We start from the raw sequence: 19,232 nt of genomic DNA, 5'->3' as shown, positions 1-19,232 counted from the left end.
AACGGTTATTTGTTATAGGATAGACGATTCGTAATTCTACGAAGAGAGGAATGAGTTTGTCGTAATCTCCGAGGAGTTCCACGTATAAACAATCTCCTGCAGACACATCGTACGCCATGTTAGAAAGCATCTTGTCGTGCTTGATTCGAAAAATATTCTTGCCGGTAGATATTTTGATTTCGCCTACGTTTTCCGGATTCACGGTCATTTGAAGTTTCCCACCGATCGGAATTTCGTAAAAATGTAAATTGTTGTTGAAGACGTAAAAGGTTTTACCAACGTCGTCGTCGAATTTCGTCCAAATGCTGTTAAGGTGAATAATCAGTAGACCGTTGAGATTGGATAACATGGAAGGTAGAAATTCATGATCTGGTATGGACGGTGCAGTTTCCATAATGATCTGTTTTTTGAAACCGAACAAATTCATAGGCATGCTGGTTATTTAAGAATACGGTCAAAGTTTTTTTTGTAATGACAGTCAAAGTGTTTTTTGTTTGTTTTTTGTAATGACTAACAAAATGATTTTTTGTTTTGTTTTTATGAATCTTCTGTTGAAGATGGGCATATGTTGCAGGTTTTGCTTTCTGCTAAGCGATAGTGCCCCCACGGCAGTGTGTGAATTCCGCATTTCAGGATACACCTCTTATCATCGTGCGCATCCAAAGCAATCTTCCTGACAATGTTGGTTGTCAATTTATGGTTGACGCTCTGGATTCGATACTTATTTCGTAGAACAGGTGAGCGAGTTTTCAGGCATTCAACATAATCCTCGAATGCGAGATGCTTTTGTACAACCTGCCTACCTACACCCTTGGCCGTCTTGGTGACAGACCCCTCGGCCCGAATTGCATAGGCTTTGGCCCGAAGTCCAGCAAACTCAAGAATAACATCCCCGTCCTTCTCGTCCTTGAGTTTACCGGGCACTTTTTTGTTTCGGGGCAGGATGCCGTACTGGTTCGGCTGGGGATAGCCTGATGTGTCGAAAAGCTTGATGAAAGCTGGAATCGACGCTATATTCTTATATGCATCAACTGTGCGAACATGGTAGACCAAGCTGTCCGTATCTGTATATAAAAGAGAAATGCTACGATCATAATGTTTGCACAGTGTACCATAATGTGTCTCAAACATATGCAACTTGCTCAAGTCCAGAATCGTGGCACCAACATAAATTGGCTTGTTTAGGTGCACCACAGGTTTATCCATGTGGACCAGAGCCAACTGCTCATTATAAATAGTCCTTGATTTAAACAACGGGCTTGCAATCAGCTTACGACATCGCTTCGCATTGGTAACCAGCCTAACGTCCACGCGATTTCTCACGTTCTCCATCGTTTTACCGAACACTGCATTGTTCATCAGCTTGAAGAAGTTTTTGTCAAGCTCCGAGGTTGCAGCGATGCGGTGTTCGGTATTGGCTTTGATGTAGGGTACTAACCAGTTACTGTGCTCGAACCTGAGGATGCGATGAATTTTACCAATTGTAACACCTTGCCTCATCAACCAAGCAAGATTCAGGTAATGTACCACATACCTCTCTTTGGGCTCAACATCCATGATGAGCTTGAGTCGATTCGAGTTAGGTAAACGCTTAAATTCTGGAGCAGGTGGTAACTCGCTGAATACATCATGGAGCTTCTCGGGGAATTTAATGTCCATCTCGGCAAAAAATCCGTATGTACTATCTTCGAAATTTTTCATGTCGAAATCCGAAGGATTAACCCACTCGAATCCCTTGTACAGAAGTTTCTGCATCATGGAAAATCCATACAGGTTGTTTACATCTGTGTGGAGGATGTATCTTGTTGTTTTAGAGGGATCGTAACCGGTGGCCATGTATTGATTGTTAGCACGTGCATAGCGTTGCGTCACCTGGACCATACCGCCTCGGATGCCTCGTTCCAAAAAAAGTAACTTTTCCACATCAGTAAGAAGCTGGAGTTTAATCCTGGTCATGAGCAGCATGGCCGACCATGCCAGTCCGGGGAGGCTGTAGAAGTAGGCAGGGTCTAGGTGTTAGATGTTTATTGCTGTTGCGCGAAACGCCTGCAAAACGTCCGCGAGAAGCGTCACGTCAAGCTTTAAATATGCGTCGTTATAATCCCCAAAATTTCGAAAACCTAACTCTTTCCACATGGACTGGGCGTGCTGGTATTCCTCATCTGTTATGTTAGAGCCTCTCAGCCGACTGTAGAATTTATCCTGTGGAGGGAGCGATGTTTCCTTGAACTTGTCGGGGTCCGTTACGTACTCGTAGGGGTAGACCCCCTTACGTCTGATGAGCCCAACATCCAAGTTTGGAAAACTAGCTGCAGTGATAGTCGGCTGCTCGTCCCTAAGCTTGCCTGCAAGAGCATCAAGGCTTGCATGGAGGAAACGCAGCGAGTCAAGAAACCGAAGCTCGATAGTTGCTTCCAATTCGGGGATAGACACCCACTTACTCACGCTAATGTAGCGCTCCTCGTTCTGTGCTAAGACCCTGATACGACTATCATCGTAGCCGAGATGGGGTACCAAGTGATGAAAATCGTATCCCGAGCCGTTGTGAAAGAAGATGGGAATAAAGCGCGGGTCCCTAGCTTTTAAGTTGCACGTGTTGCACCACGGACCGATGTAGCTACCAGTACCATAATGGTCGTGGTGGTGCACTTTACTGTTATCGTCGGTGAAGACCAAGTTGCAAACAGGGCAGTTGGTTGCCTCCTCGTGCCTACGCTTATTCTTAGGAGAAAGTCGTCGCATGCGCTTGGGGGACAGCAACACCTTTCCTATCTTTTGGGCCTCCTCTACCATCCTCTGCAAGAAGTGCTTGACCGTGTCGGGACCGCGATAGACATACGGCTCGGGGGCAACACGTTGGTCTCGCCATACCACAACGTAGGCGTAACTCGAGGCCTCGTGGAGTTGGTAAGGGGTGGTGGAAGAAACTTCGGGATCGGGATAGCAGGTGGAGAGGGGTTCGAGGAAGGCAGGATGCTTTGCCATGGCGCTGTGCATGCTAAATTTTTCTGTCGCACCAGGATTGGGTAGAATAGTTCGTGCAGGTTTGTTGGTACTGCAGTAACGCATGTGGCGAGCGAGCTTCTCGGCAGCGATGTTTTCTCCTTGTAAGCTCTGGTGTTTTTGTTGTTGGTTGTCAAAAGTGATCAGACATCTTCGACAAACTTCTATGCTACCATTATGCTTGCTTTTTTGAATCGACACCAACCGGGAGAGCGAGCGAATGAGGGTGTAGTGGTGTTGTGTCTCGTCCTTGATGAGCAGGAGGTTGATTTCTCGTGCCTCGTTGTTGTTGCTCACGTAGCTCACCCGGATGGGGTGGACCACATTTTTGTTCTCGGTGAGACAGTAAACGTTTATGGCTAATTGTAAGTTGCGAGCACGTGCCTCAAACTTGCCAACATCCGAAAGCGCCACCGGGTAGTCGATTCCCACCATTGCATACTCCAACTCCGACTCGTACTGCATGTAGTGGGTAACGCGTTTTGGATTATTTTTTGGCTCGACGGGGTGCAACGCTGCCAGCACCGACCAGACGAAGCACTTGTTATCCCTGTTCTGAATATTCAGAACAGCCTTCTTTGCTGCATCATCTGGTGGTAGAGGGACGTAACTAGACCCGGACATTGGTGCAAACTGACTAAAAGTAACACACAATTTATGGGGTTCACCGCACAGTGAACCGCCCGAGCCTGTGGTCTCGTGCTCCTCCTGTTTAACAAGCAGCTCTTCGGTAAACTTGTCGTAAATTTCCCCAATGCTGTCACCATCCGCCAGATGCAGCGTTTTTGCTTTCGTTGCATGAAAGAAAGTGTATCTTTCATCGGTCGGTTTCTTGTATGTGCAACATAGCGTACCGTAGAATTTAGTGGAGGAGTGCGTAGCCAGTGCATTACTAAGAATAGAAACTATCTCTGCTCGCTTCTCCTCTAAAAAGCTACGAACATCGCAAGAGCCGTCCGACAATCGGACATAATCTAATATTCCTCCGAAAGCAGACCGGTCTGCTTTCATCGCAGGCTTGACGCGTTTGGTGGGTGGTGGCGAGTCGGCTTCCGCTTTCCTCTTGGTCGAGCTGGTCGACGGTTGTGGAACAGGTGCTCCGACGACTTTGCATGTTGTTATATGCCTTTTTAAATTATTAATAGTAATATGTTTGTCGCACCTGGGACATTGTTTTGTTGCGGTCACATGCTTACCAGGTACGCAGGTACGACAGTGCCTTTGGAAATTTTTAGCTGAAACACCAGTTTCACCTCTGGGGCAAATTTTCACAGATTGCATCTTGTTGAAAATATTTGTGGGTATGTTTAGTGGAGTGTCACAAAAATAAATGCTTTACAATAAAAAAATCTTGGAAGGCTAATTCGCTATAATATATTTGTGGGGTATGTTATTTTATATATTTAGTGGAGTGTCACAAAATAAATATTTTTGTAATAAAAAAAATCTTGGAAGGCTAATTCGCTATAATGAAATATTTGTGGGGTGTTATTTTATATATTTAGTGGAGGAGTGTCACAAAATAAATGCTGTGCAATAATTCACGATGGTGCTGGGTTTGGTGGGAGTATGCTGTTTATGTATATGCTACTTCTTGCTTCTTAATCAATGCTGTAAATAATTGAAAAAAATAATTAAGCTTGTGTATAGAAAACACAAAAATATTATGTGTACATAATTCTACCAAACAATCTTTTTTTTTCTAACCCTCAGCCCTCTTGGCGTATGAAGTATAAATCATAATTTCAGAAAAAAAAAACATAGTTATTTTCCGGTCGCCATTTTTTAAAAATTAAACCATAAGCTTTATTTATGTTTATAGTATTCGTCGAGCAATAGTAGATAAAACAAGAATGGGTTTTCTACAACCCATAGTTTATGAATTACAAATCATCTTAGAAATTACATCTTGAAATTTTAATCCAAAATAACTCGAAAACAGCAGGCACTAGTCATCATCCCTCCAATAAGTTGTAGAGTACTTCTAATTTTGTATCGAATGCTATTAAAATTTTCGAATTAGAGTAAAAACTAAGCCGGCAAATCAAGTTTCTCAAAAAAAAAATTGTCTGTATTTCCGAAACTTGAGGGGGTGGAATCGATTTTATTTGCTAGTCGAATAGTTTTCGTCGAATCCTATCGAACGAACCTAAAATCATCATCCTAGGTCAATTAGGAGCCAAGAAAATCAACGTCTTGTAAAATGTCTTAAGACAACAAATCCAACCCAGAGTATCAACAAATTCAAAAAGATAAAGTTTTCCTCTGTGCACTTGTATAATTTAAAACACCAAGTTCGATACCCGGCGGAGGTGGTTCGGATCCCACTGAAGGTCCAGTCCCGATTAACCTTACTGGGCATAAAGTAGACTTAAAACAACAAATGCAACCCAGAGTACACGCGTCAATACCATCCACCATGAGTAAACTAACATGATCATAATCATCGTCCCTCCCCTCCCTCCGATTGTTACCTCGCTTTTATGTTATTCGCGATGAAGAATAGTTTTTTCAAGCGCACGTTATGTATGCTCATATTTTTGTTTAGCGTAATTTCATTGTTTAATCAAAACAACACTTCGTGTTCACTAACGCCACTCGCAATTATTACACACACATGCAAGAGAAATAACAAGAAACAAAACTTACCTACAAAAGGCTGCTAGCAATTTAACACACACAAAACGGTTGTATAATCGCGTACAGTTGCAAAAACGTTACTCTTCTGTACAGAAGCTTTCACATTACTGTGTTTGATCTGACCTACATCGACACCACAGAACTAAAGTAATCTCTCCCCCACCCGTCGTCACATCCGATTGCGATGACAATATAAGCAAAACTAGGTCGTGTCAGTATTGCCAACTCACTAGGCCTCTGAGTTTAGGGCGACCCGAATTGTGCGAGCGGTGGGTGCAGCCGAACACCGTCGCCGCCCGCCATCAACTCGAACTGGACGGCATCGAAGTGGTGCGTTATCTTTTCGGGAACCTCTCCTCGTACACGCTGAAGTACGTTTCGTTGTATTTCAACCTGGGAGAGAAGATGATGCCCGAGGGCGAAACCGTGCAGACGCTCTACGAGAAAAACAAGATAGACGAGCTGCTGCAGTACAACGTCCAGGATTCGATGCTGGTGCGGGACGGCTGCAAACGATCGTATCCACGTGCTGCCAGAGCATGTTGCGTGCCGACCAGGTTCGCGGGCACCAACTCAACTTGCATCTCTCGCATTACTATTTCAACGAAGCGTTGCAGAACAAGCGATGTTTGTGTTTCCCACGGCAGCATCTCGATTACCACCACAAGTTGGTCGGGGGATACGTGCAACGTAACCCCCCAACATGAACGTAGCGCTCAAGAACAGGACCGAGAACGAAATTATTTTGGTGCTGGACTTCACGTCACTCTACCCGAGCGTCACATGGTCGCAGCGGGACTCTCTCCCCCTTCAACGTGAACTTTGGGAGTGGCGCGAATTCCACACCGGAACGTCCGTTCCACCAGGCACGGAAGTGGACGTTTATCGCGGCAATACGAATCCCCAACCGGCTGCACGGAAGCGGATCTCCACGTGTATTTCTCGCCCGATACGCTCAACGACATGTGCATCCGCAAGATCATGACCTTGCGTAAAAAAATCAAGGAAGTCAAGAATTGCAAGAAGACCTTGCCGCCGGGCAAAAATTGCTCGAAATGGACGCCAAACTGAACACGGCGAAGTTGATGATGAACAGCATGTACGGTCAGATGTACGAGCTGAAAGACATTCCCGAAGAAATTCGCGCTCACGTGAACCAACCTTACGTACAAATGCCGTACGGGAAAACGTTGGGGGCTCGTTTGTTTCGAAGAACACCCCGCTTGTGCGTCTCTCGTTACTTTTCTGTCGCGAAGTTTGAGAAAAAAAAACACGTGAAACTCTACAGAGGTGTGGTTATCTATAACCGCAGCCGTTAGAGAACATCTTTTTGGGTTGGGCACCACGCACTCCTGGAGGGGTTATAGGGGCCAGGAATCCTAAAAAAAAAAATATTATTTGTTTGTTTGCTTGCGTCACAATACAGGCGCACGCGCGCGTGTGTGTGGCACATCGTTCCCGAAAGAGGTTTACAAAGGTCACGATATATAAACATGGCCGGACTTGGAAAATTACGATAAGGTGCATTCATCCTTCAAGGATGAGAAAGTGCATTTACTCATCACGCTGTGTCAGCGCAATGAATAAGAGAAAGTGAGTTTTTTTTTGAGGTTTTGGTGCTGTTTTCTTCGCTGTGAAACATCGTCAGCGCAATAAATGAGAGAAAGTGAGTTTTTGAGGTTTTGGTGATCCTCAATTGATTAAAGTGAGTTTTTGAGGTTTTGGTGCTGTTTTCATCGCTGTGAAACATCGTCAGCGCAATAAATGAGGCGCGGAACGTGGAGAGAAAGTGAGTTTTTGAGGTTTTGGTGAACCTCACTTGATGACGTTGAACTCTCTATTTGGGTCTACTCAGGTGCACCTGCTCGAAGGTTAAGAAAACAAATACGAATATTGGTTGTAAGGATGTGACATCCTCATCGCCCAGTGACGTGTTCACTGCAGTTAGTCAACCAACAGAGTGAAATGGTCAACCTTTTTCTCTGTTAGGATTTAGAGAGCTGTCCTGTCATGGCTCTATGAGCGTCCCACAATCGGCAGATGTGGGGTATGGTTGGTGGACTACAATGTGATCCTCCCAACTAGATCCGAGGGATCCGCTGACCAACGACAGGTTCGGTCCTCCATTCATAAAGGGGGTTAGGCGTAGAGCTGACAACTCTGCACTGTAAAAAGACATGTCAAGAATCAGCAATATGAGGCCATGGATGTTCCAAGGTAAAATATTCCGGAAGTAAAATAGTCCCCCATTCGGATCTCCGGGCGGGGACTAGTGGGGAGATCCCTGGACTAAGAAAAAGATCTATATTAGGAATAAGGATATTAAATTAGGCACCTGGAATGTACTGAGCCTTTACAGGCCTTGGGCATTTCAGTGTACATTTAATGTGATAGTTAAGTATAAATTAGATGTAGTAGCTGTCCAGGATGTTAGGTGGCAAGGAGAAGGTAATTGTAAAATTAAAAATTATATTTTTTCGATGGTGGTACTGAAAATCATAATTTTGGAACAAGGTTTTTCACAAATAATAGAATTATCTTTCCTCTTAAAACAGTAGAATTTATTAATGATATGATATCATATACAGTTTTACAGGGTAGGTGGTGTAAACTTATTTTAATAAACATCCAAGCAACAACGTAACGTAACAGATCAACTACAGATCAAATTTTTCACATCAGACAGACACTTAAAAAAAAGTGGGAATATAATCAAAATGTCCATCAGCTATTCATTGATTTCAAAAAAGCATATGATTCGGTCAAAAGAGATAAATTATATAATATATTAGTAGAGTTTGGAATACCTAAGAAGCTTGTTAGTATGATAAAAATATGCACCAGTGAAACAGAAAGTAAAATTCGTATGGGTATTAATAAGTCTGACAAATTTACAATTCATGATGGGTTAAAACAAGGAGATGCATTATCTCCATTGCTCATTAATTTTGCCTTAGAATATGCAGTTAGGAAGGTAAAAGAAACTAAAGAAGGACTAAAATTAAATGGTGTGACTCAGTTGTTAGCATATGCAGATGATGTAGACTTACTGGGGGATGATGTGAATACAATTAAGAATAATGCTAAAATATTTTTCAAAACTGCTAAAGAGATAGGTTTGGAAGTTAACAAAGAGAAAACTAAATATATGCTTACAGGCCGAAACCAAGTGTTAGGTAATAATCAAAATCTAATTATTGATAACAACTCGTTTGAACCAGTTTCCAAATTGAAATATTTAGGAGAAATATTAACAAATGAAAATTATATTAAAGAGGAAATAAAAAGTAGGCTTAATTCAGGAAATACATGTTACTTCTCTGTTCATAAACTTTTGTCTTATAGTTTAATATCTAAGAAACTAAAAGTTAAAATATACAAAACAGTAATTTTGCTTGTAGTATTATATGGGTGTGAAACTTTGTCCCTTACACTGAAAGCGGAACATAAATTGAGAGTATTTGAAAATAAGATCGTTAGGAAAATATTTGGACCTAAAAGGGATGAGGAGATAGATGAGTGGAGAAGGTTACATAATTTAGAAGTACATAATTTATGTTCATGTCCAGATATTATTAGAATGATTAAATCAAGAAGACTTAGGTGGGCAGGTCATGTGGCACGAATGGAAGTGGAAAGAAGAGTTTGCAGGAGTCTTGTTGGTAAACCTGATGGTAACAGGCCAGTAAGTAGACCAAGACAAAGATGGAGGGATAATGTTGAGATGGATCTATAGGAGATCGGTAGGGATGGAAAAGTGTATATAGATCTTTCTCAAGATAGGGACAGATGGAAGACCTGTGTTGAAGCAGCCATGAACCTTCAGGTTTACGAAGGCTAGAGAGTAGTAGTAGTAGTAGTATTGGTTGTACGTTTTAAAAGAAGCAAAACAGTAGGATTATTGCATTTTGCATTTCATTATTTTTTTATTTATACAATTCTCGTATTACTTTTAAAGGTTACAGTACCATAGTGTAAAGGGTTTGACCATTCGTCCGGGAGACCGAAGTCCCCAGTTCGAGGTGCCAAACAACTCTACCGCTGGTCCGTAGGTTCAGGGTTCCGCGGCCGCCCGATTGGACGGTCGTCGGTCCTTGGTTCGCGTCTCCGGTTAAGGAAACACGAATCCTACCACCAGCTAACGGTTTTAATTCCAGGTTCATGTCACCGGGTCGGTTATTTACACCTCCGGCGGTAAGCCACGTCGTGCATAAAGTGGTGCTGTTATTCATTTATAGCAATAATAATAATAATAATTGTTGTAATAATAGAAAACTATAAATCTTCTGGTCAATGGAGACAAGCTATACAGCTTCAAACTCAGGACTAAAACCAAAAATATCGACCATACGAGGATATACATGTATACATACATATAAATGAATCAAAAACATCTGTAGGATAACGAATATATACGTGTATTCGGCAAAAATAAACACAACAATGATAATATAACACATTACTTGTACATATCCCCTCGCTTTCATTCCATCATGCACTCACACACACACACACGCTGCAGGGGTGAACACAATATACCATTACATGATAAAATATCTAACCGCCTCTTTGGTTTATTTCCCGTGTACCTTCGAATTTGAGATTTCTATTAGCCCCTTAGGCTTGCTTTCAATGTAAATACGCGCGGCCAGCACTCTGTCACATATGAGACGCGATTAGCTAGGCGTCATAGTTACAAAAGTAAATAATAATTGACATTACACATTGTTGAGGCACTGCAATGCAAAAAAAAATAAGCACACACTAAATGAGTGACAAGAGGAAATTAACTTGATTACAAGTACACGAGTGCTGATAATACAAACGACTGTAATATAAACTAGGATATATATTAAAAATGATTAAGTCGGCTATACTATTTAGTACCTAGTTTTCTACTACCTATATATATCAAAGAGCTCGGTAAAAAGTTAAAACACACCTATAATTAATCATATAAATACTCGGCGCGAGAATAGGAAAACAATAACAAATAGTAGGTCTTTTACGTTTATAGAATTTCGAAGGTTGAGCGAAATAGGTTCTTAATTTTTGAAGATTTATAGTACTTTTGATTTGATTGGCCAAAATAATTAGTAATTGCAGGCAACATTGTTCGATTTCATCTCGCTTTGTGTTATGACGAACCAGTAGCGACGTAGGTGGACAAATGTTCACTCTCACACATAAAGAAATAACTGGAAATACTATACCGACTCAATGGCGGCGTGGTCCTCGTTGCGGCGTGCCGACGACACTCGTGGCTAGGACAGTCTGTCCTCCTGGCGGGCGAAAACTGTCTCTTCGGTTTAGACGTAACATTAATTTTTCTTCCCTTTTTCCATCGCGGCGACGAAGATGGGCGGAAAAAGCACCTCGCTTCCATCTGTCTGCTCGGGGCGTTGCATCCGATCATGGCTTCAATGGCCGTTCGGAGATGCGCAGGGCGTCGGGTCGTCTAAGGGCGGACGTCGTTTCATCTCTCCCTTTTTCTCTATCTCTTCTCCTTTTCTCGGCGTAGCATTCGTCTCACTGTTGTACTGTTGTCTCCCACCTGGGTTGGCAATGCGAGTTGTCGCTGCGGCGTGGCTTTCATCTCAGACGCCGTTATGCAAGCGTCGTGGTGCGGTTCTCTTGACTTAAGGCGTCGTATAGTCAAGCAAGGGTCCTGGCTTCTTCTTTTGGCTTCATGGCAGCAGTAATCGGAAACCCGAAGGTCCCGTCCCTCTCGTAGCTTTCTCAGCCACCCATATTTATTCAATGTCCCTCCTTACAAAAAGGGGAAAAACACAACTGGAGCACGTGAAACACGTAATTAACACGGCCTCAATTCCTGGCACTGTCACTGTGATCACACACTCACAATTAACACGACGCGGTCGAAAGGTTAAAACAAAGCAAAGTTCCGTAACTCGCGCAAAGTGATGCGGAGATGGTGTTCGGTCTGAATAAGGCGCTAAACGGTGTCGGTCCTCTGGAGTCCAGGAGTATTTAAGGAAATCTTCAAACTTCAAAAATCAACCGCCTCGCAGTTCGTTAGCTTAGAAAAAATGCTGGACGGTGGTCCTTGTTCCAGGCTCGTTGTCTACTTGGGTGGTTGGGGGTGAAGAAAAAAAAACAGAGCAGTCCTCACACGTGTTGCGACAGAACTCCCCCTCGGTCGGCAACTTGGACGTTGTTCCATTCGTTGAGCATGTAAAAGTCACCCTTAGTGTCAAAATTCCACAACTCGCTATTGTTTTCCTACCCTCGCCGTCTAGAACCGAAAATCCAAGAAAAGCCAAAAAGCACAACTGGCTACAGAAAGTTGTTAAAGAGTATTTACGAAATTCTAAAATACACTCACATAAACTACAAAAAAGACTGGTGACAAAAGTAATTGTCACAATAGTAAGCTTCAGAAATTTTAGAAAAAATAAATTGAAGAGTTCTTTTGATGCAATTAGCAGTAACTGTTGACTCAACAAAAAGTCATTTTACGTTTTTCTCTCTTCATACTGTACACATCAATCAAATAATCTGACCCGCTATTGCGACGCAATTACCGCACATGCCATCATGCCAAAAGTCAAGATTTGCGGTATGGCTTTATAACAAAAATGTAGTAACTGAACTTAATCATGCGTTATTTTTTTAAACCTGGCCCCTCCAGAACTCCGCCTATGGTTCCGAGCGATGATTAAATTAAACTTACAAAAAGGACAATCAGAATTTACACATCTGCCATAATCGGAACTCGAATTTCAAACATTTGCTGGTCGGATCGAATGTGACCACATAAAGTTCTTGGAACTGTTATTATTTCTACTGTTGAACGCTAAAGTCCATACGTTCCAACTGTTAAATTTACTTCTAATAAGATGAATTAAGCCATTTGATGGTCCGGAAGTTTGATTTGATTGATTCATTAATTAAGTCCACTTTATGCACAGTAAGGCTAATCGGGACTGGACCAAGTTTAAGTGGGATCCGAAGCACTATGTGCCTCCACGGGGTATAAAACCCGGGATCCCTTGATTACAAGGCGACGACGCTACCACTGCCCCATCGGCGATGTCCCGGCAGTTTGAAATAATAAGTTTGAAAAAGTCATAGTGAAAGAAGTTAACATTTAAACGATTGAATTCAGCTTGTTTCTTGAAAGAGGAACATAAATTGATAACATTTGAAAATAAGATCTTTAGGAAAATATTTGGGCCTAAAACGGATGAGGAGACAGGTTTTGTAGAAGGTTTCATAATTTAGAAGTACATAATTTGTATTCATGTCCAGATATTATTAGAATGATTAAATCAAGAAGAAGACTTAGGTGGGCAGTGTTTCAAACTGATTAAGGATTATTAGCTTGTAATTCGACAGTAAACTTGTGTGGTGAAGTGGTCTAAGCGTAATTGATTACGAAGCTACAGGTCCCACGTTCGAACCTATTGATACATTGTGTATATCCATACCAATTTCATCATTGAATGTCACAATTAACCCGATAGATAGAAAATCCACTTAAAATGACGAAAATTCCAAAACTAAGCAACCATATATTAAAGTTAAAAAACTAGTAAAATGAAAACAATGTTCCGAACGTTGATGTGCATGATTGCGATTTTCAAATATTTATTTTCAAAGGTTTTTAATATTTTCATGTTTAATGTTTATTTTTACACTTTAGTGTATTTTTGTCTCATTACTTTAAAAGATCCATTAATATCAGAACTTCCAGATCATACATAGACTATGTGCTTCTTCAACTCATATACTATTCCCGTTCGGATCCCACTTTAAACCGTAGGCTCAGTCCCAATTAGCCTTTCTGTGCATAAAGTGGACTCAAAACCGAATTAGAAACTCAAATTTATCCATTTTCCCTCTATAAGGTAGGTTCCGTATAAATGAAATATTTGAAATGTCACGAATAACCCAACAGTTAGAAACGCGGCGAGGAACAACCGAAAATAAAGGAAAGAAAGATAGGAAGAAATTTGAATTGTAAAACAAATTGCTTGGCCAATAAATATTTTCCACTATACACACACGGATGACGTAGGATTAATATTGACTGATAAGTAAACCATTTTATATTACCTTGTGGTGCAACAAAATTATTTTTAATTGCAGGAGATCATTGACTCAAATGACCAACATGGTGCTTGAAGATTGAGAGTAACTTTCTTATTGATGTTCTTTCTTGCAGACAAATTCTTGGTACTTCTGTTCATTTGCTTCTTGGCAAGCTGTGATGCTGGATGCAAGTTCGTCGGGAGGTAAGGTGTTTGTTCAATTTCAATTCAGGGTGCTTCAATTTTAGCTAGATCCGGGGTCGATACCGGTTGGTGGCTTCTAGCACACTTTAAACTACATGTTCGGGCCTGGTTAGCCTATCGATTTCGTGCTCGTAGCGAACACCGGAAGGAAACAATTTGCAGGTGCTTGCTGTTAGCTAACACACAAACTTGCCCTGTCTTCATTGTCCTTGAAATTGGTCAACATGCAAGTGTTGCCAGTGATACCATATAATCATTTTAGTTTGAAATTAGCTTGGTGAAGGATCCTCAACAATTTAGGTTACAACATGATAGTTTTTATTAAAATATTGATATATTTCATCTTCCTTAAAATCAAATTTTACATAGGAAATGTAAATGTTAATCAACCTAGGTTACTTTTTGTACAAAGGACAACTTCCTAAGACATTTGTAAATGTTATTATCAATTTCAGGTTAGACTAGCTATGTTTAGTTCTCTTAGCCTAAAGAAAATCATTGTATTTATGCTAATGGAACCTAATCTTGTAGGCATTCCTCATCTGATGTCAGAACACAAGGTAGCAAAACTGTTGTGCGACAAGGAAAACCCGATTCAAGAATGATCAAGGGTGAGTCAGGTCAGGTCAAGAGGCACCAGCCACTGAGGTGTTTCTCCACGCAAGTCGGCTTATCACTGGCAACACTTGCATGATGACCAGTTTCAAGGAGAAATAAGACAGGACAAGTTTGCGTGTTCGCTAACAGCACGCACCTGCAAATCCTTCCCTAACTGTGTTCGCTAAGAGCACGTGTTCGGTACGAGCACCTTCGCTAACAGCACGGCACCAGCCTATCGCTGCTTAAACAAAATTAAGGAAACTCACCTTTATCTTGGTATCTCCCTCAAGCATCCTAAAATTATCAATTTAATCTTTTGGTAAAGACGAAAGTGGATTGCTGTCTTGGAGAAGCATAGTGCATTGCATTGGCAAACAAATCTCATTGTTACAGCTTCATTTCTAAGAAGAAGCAAATTGAAATTTAATCCTTGAAGCAACGATTTTTTTTAAAAAAGTAATGAAGCAGTCGGGCCTATTAAGAATTAAGGTTGGTGCTTCTGCATGACAAGAGCAGAACAAAAAGAGAGGAATCACAAAGAATAATTAAATACAGAATATTAACCTATTTGAATTTCCAGTCGTCAGAACACAATTTTAAAAAGTAATAATAACAATAATGTACACAGGTATTGACAAGTGGTCAGAAGAAAGTGTTCAATTGAAATTAAGCAAAACCATTAAGTTAAACTCAAAATCATAATATGATCTAGATATACTATTTCTTGCTTGTTTATAACCACGAAATGCTCTGTGGGTGGATAATAATCAGAATACTCTTGTATTCTGTGGTTTGTCATATACTTCTTAAGGTACTGCTAACGTGGTAGATTTTTATCACAAGTACTTAACATTTGAATTTGATTTTGTTGCATTAAATTTTATCTTTCTAGCTTTCTCATTTCGGAGCCTCATAGGTAACTCAAAAATTACTAACGTTTCTTAATTATTACTTTCTTACATTTTATCCACGAAATATATTTCTACTCGCATTTCTAACTTATAGATCGCAACATTGCAAATGTTGTTGTCGATTTTTGATTACTTGACAGACAGAAGGGCAGTTCTATAAAGTTATTAAATATCCGTTTTCTAACACCCTGCAGAACACGAAATTTTGTCTTTGTATCTGTAGAAGTTTCCGAGAAATCAATGTACATCGAATGGTTTGGTTGTTGCCCAGAACGGACAAATGGACATCGAGATGATGGACATCGCATCAAGTATCAACTTGCTTTGCCAAATTTCTTACTTGTAGCTTGAAAGGTTTAGAAATACAACATCATTAAACTGTGCAGATTGTTGACGTTCAGTTGATAGGCCTATCAAAATAATTTATGTTGCATTAAACAAGCATTTGCTAAATTCTTAATTATAGAATATATTAGATCATTTCATTTGCTGGTTTCCGAGATATTGAAAGGTTATTTTTATTTGACCGAACTCTTTTAGTTTTTTATAGCTCTAGTATTTTCTGAGATGCCGAGAGTTGACACGGACGGAGTGACGGACAATGTGAGAGTGATTGTGGAATGGGTAACCGAAGGGCTGAACTGTTCAAGATTTTTTAATTTTTTTAAAGTCTGTCCGCCATCTTTCTTTGCAACGCTGCCAAATTCAAGTTCAGTCTAATCGTCCTATCTAACAACACTTGCCACTGCACCCGAAAAGCGAAAAATATATTGTCATCTCTCCCAGTCAATGTTTGAAATCCTGAAGGGGATAATAGACGGGAAATTTTTCCCCACCAAGAATCTTGTCCTAAAAAATCTTCCCGGCGAAAAATATCCTAGGGAAAAAGTTTTATTATTTTGTAAACAAAGATAACCAATATGATTTGACTTCAAATAAACTTTCCTAAGGTTAATGTATCCTCAGGTACGTGTTTTTGAGTGTAGTATCTCTGTATCTGTCTCACTCTCTCTTTCAGAAGACAGATCAACAATAATAACAACACAGGCATAATTAAAGTAATACAAGAATGTAAGTGAAGTATTACTATCAAATGAAATCTAAACGAAAATTTATACATACTAACCAGTTGATAAAGGAATTAGTTTACTAATATATGTGAAAGAACCAAATTAATTTATTTATGTACATTAAGAACACATATTTTTAAAAATATTTATTAATTTACTTTTATATGTAACAACACAATACATATGTACGTACACATAATAATTCACACAAACACTCACAACAGTCTTCAATGATTTCCAACCCTCCCTAGGGCCAGATATTATCAACAACATACTTCTCAGGAACATAGTTGAATTCTTGTTCTAACCCCTCTGCAGTCTCCTGAACAGACGTTTCTTTGAAGGTGACTTTCCTCACACTTGGCTCGCAAGAGCGTTAACAAAATCCTTGTTTCTACACACACCAATTTCCTTTTTCCCTCCTCTGACCATAATTTGTGAACAAGTAATCAAAGTCAGCCTTTAATTACTTTTCGAAACTTTGTTTCTCATTTCCACATGGTTTTCTTTCTGTTAACGCCTGTCTTACGAACCTCTCTCTTTTTTAAGTAAGTCTTGAAGCTTTCCTGTCGACGAACGATGAAAAGATTCTCTCCTGCTATTCACCAGGTGAGTTGTGGAGAGGATTTCAATCATTCGAGAAGTGACCCTGAATATGAGAGTGACGTTAGCGCTACAAATCTTGGAATCCTTTCCACAACTCATCTCGCATCCCAATCTACTAATTGCCTTCATTTCGCAGATGAATAAAAATTTTAGAGATATATATATCCATTTCAAGCTATACTCTTATCCTCCAGAAAGGCATATCAACTTATCCTTTCTGGTATCTGACATGGAATCTTAATTATATCCTGAAGTATGCACCACTCTTAGTACCTCTCTAAAAAAGAACCTGTTATTTATTTATTTTGAACACAACAGGCAAATGCCCAATTACAATGTTCACAAAAGCATTGTGTAAACAAAAATTTAATACATAAACAATTTAAAATCAAGTGAAAAATATGGCATTTCAGTTTGCAAGGTAGTACATACACATAAACGAGACTGATTTCATACATTGAATCAAGTAATACAATTTAAAGTTATATTCGAATCTATGTATTTCACAGGTAATAAGCTTACAAACATGTAAATAGTAGAAATATAATAGGAATATTTAATAATACTTTGCTCATAAAAGACACAGGAAGAAACAGAGAACAGAGATGTTGAAATCATATTTCATAAAAAAGAAGATGATAATATGGACAATGTGGAACTCAAGGTGGAATTACAATCTACCATAACAATCTACATTGTGTCCTCGTTATATACAGTGTTCAGATAATGCAATGAGTTTTAAATCTGAATAGATTGATACTAGGACAATTTCTAGAGACTGAGTTAAACAAATTGCACATACTCCTTAGGAGTTCATTTTGGATGGGTGAGCCTAATTCCGCTTTATGCTGGTAGAAGGCCGGAAAAATTCCAACCTTAGATCATCCACACCGAGAATCCAAGCCGGGCCTCCCGATTGACAGTCAGACGCCCAACCATCTTTCTTTAAAAAAAGGAATACCCCTAAGCGTTAGTATCCCCGATATTAACTTTTTCTCAGTTTTTAATTTCTTTTACTAAATTCTCTGTTTTCTTATTGCGGACAAACGCAAGATCCATGTTCTAACCGGGATTCGAACCTATGACCCTGACGTCGTAGCGCACTGCAATGACCACTCCATCACGAAGGTCGACGATAGTCCCTAAATATTCACGTAACCAAATCGGAAGATGAGAATGCTTTCAAACAGTGTGCGTATTTCTGCCAGTGAATTCCGAACGGTGCCGGCCCCCGTGGCGGAGTGGTTAGCACATCGCGCTACGACGCCAGGGGTCACACGTTCGAATCCCGACCTGGGCATGAATGTTTGTGAGTCTCCATTCATCAATTTTATCATGCCATCAGTCATCCCAATCCTCACAAATTTGCCAAAAGTGGTACAAAAGGCGAAGTAATATAAAGCAAACCAATCAATCAATTCGGACCGTGTGTGCTATTTCTCCATCCTATTGGAACCATCTGACAGGATGAGGATAACGTTCGAACAATTTCTCGGGTACCAGCAGGTTAAATCGATGTTAACGTCCTAACCCCAATGCTAACACCCATTTAATCTGGTTGGTTACCCGAGAACAATTGTTCACCAGGAAAGCTGCAATTTCAATTTAGAGGAAAACCTTGTGATAGATAGTTGCGATGAACAGTTTTGTGAATGAACAAGGCAGAAATTGAAGTTTAGTAAACACGTGTGTGTGTGTGTGTGTGTGTGTGTGTGTGTGTGTGTGTGTGTGTGAGTACGCAGATATATTCTTGTGGGAACCAGCGTATGTTTAAACACCTTTCTTAATGGGACCAAAAAATTTGTTGGGACTTTTTGCCGGTCCCAAGAAAGAAAAGACCATTGCGAGACTCCTGAGACCCCTTTCGACATGTACGCGAAGTATTTCGAAGGTACCAAAAAGTCGCTATTTGTTCGATTTGTGTGTTAACGTGTGTGTTAAACTCTGCCAGCTCTGGAAGCTTCACGTCTGTGTAAAAGTGTGGTGTTTAATCGCTTCTCTTGGGACCAGGAAGTGTGGGTGTGTAAAATCTTGGATCTATTTCGCATGTATTGGTACCGAACATCCCAGGGGGTTGAGAGGCGAGGAAAGGTACGCGCAAATGCCGACGGGGTTCCCCTCTCGCCTGGCCGTCTTGTTGCTTC

General features: G+C 40.5%; 1 protein-coding gene across 1 annotated transcript in view; it reads left to right on the top strand.

The window, feature by feature from the left end:
* Positions 1-19,232, top strand: part of LOC145984498 (follicle cell protein 3C-1-like) — a 215,888-nt gene that overhangs the window by 22,447 nt on the left and 174,209 nt on the right. The window contains exon 2 of the mRNA XM_083118154.1: positions 13,832-13,901. Coding sequence (XP_082974280.1) covers positions 13,832-13,901 — 70 coding nt within the window. The remainder of the gene's footprint in view (positions 1-13,831; positions 13,902-19,232) is intronic.

The sequence above is a fragment of the Lepisma saccharinum genome, chromosome 2, assembly GCF_977018435.1.
Source record: "Lepisma saccharinum chromosome 2, izLepSacc3.1, whole genome shotgun sequence".
Lineage (NCBI taxonomy): Eukaryota > Metazoa > Arthropoda > Insecta > Zygentoma > Lepismatidae > Lepisma > Lepisma saccharinum.
This window is presented reverse-complemented; position numbering and strand designations above follow the sequence as displayed.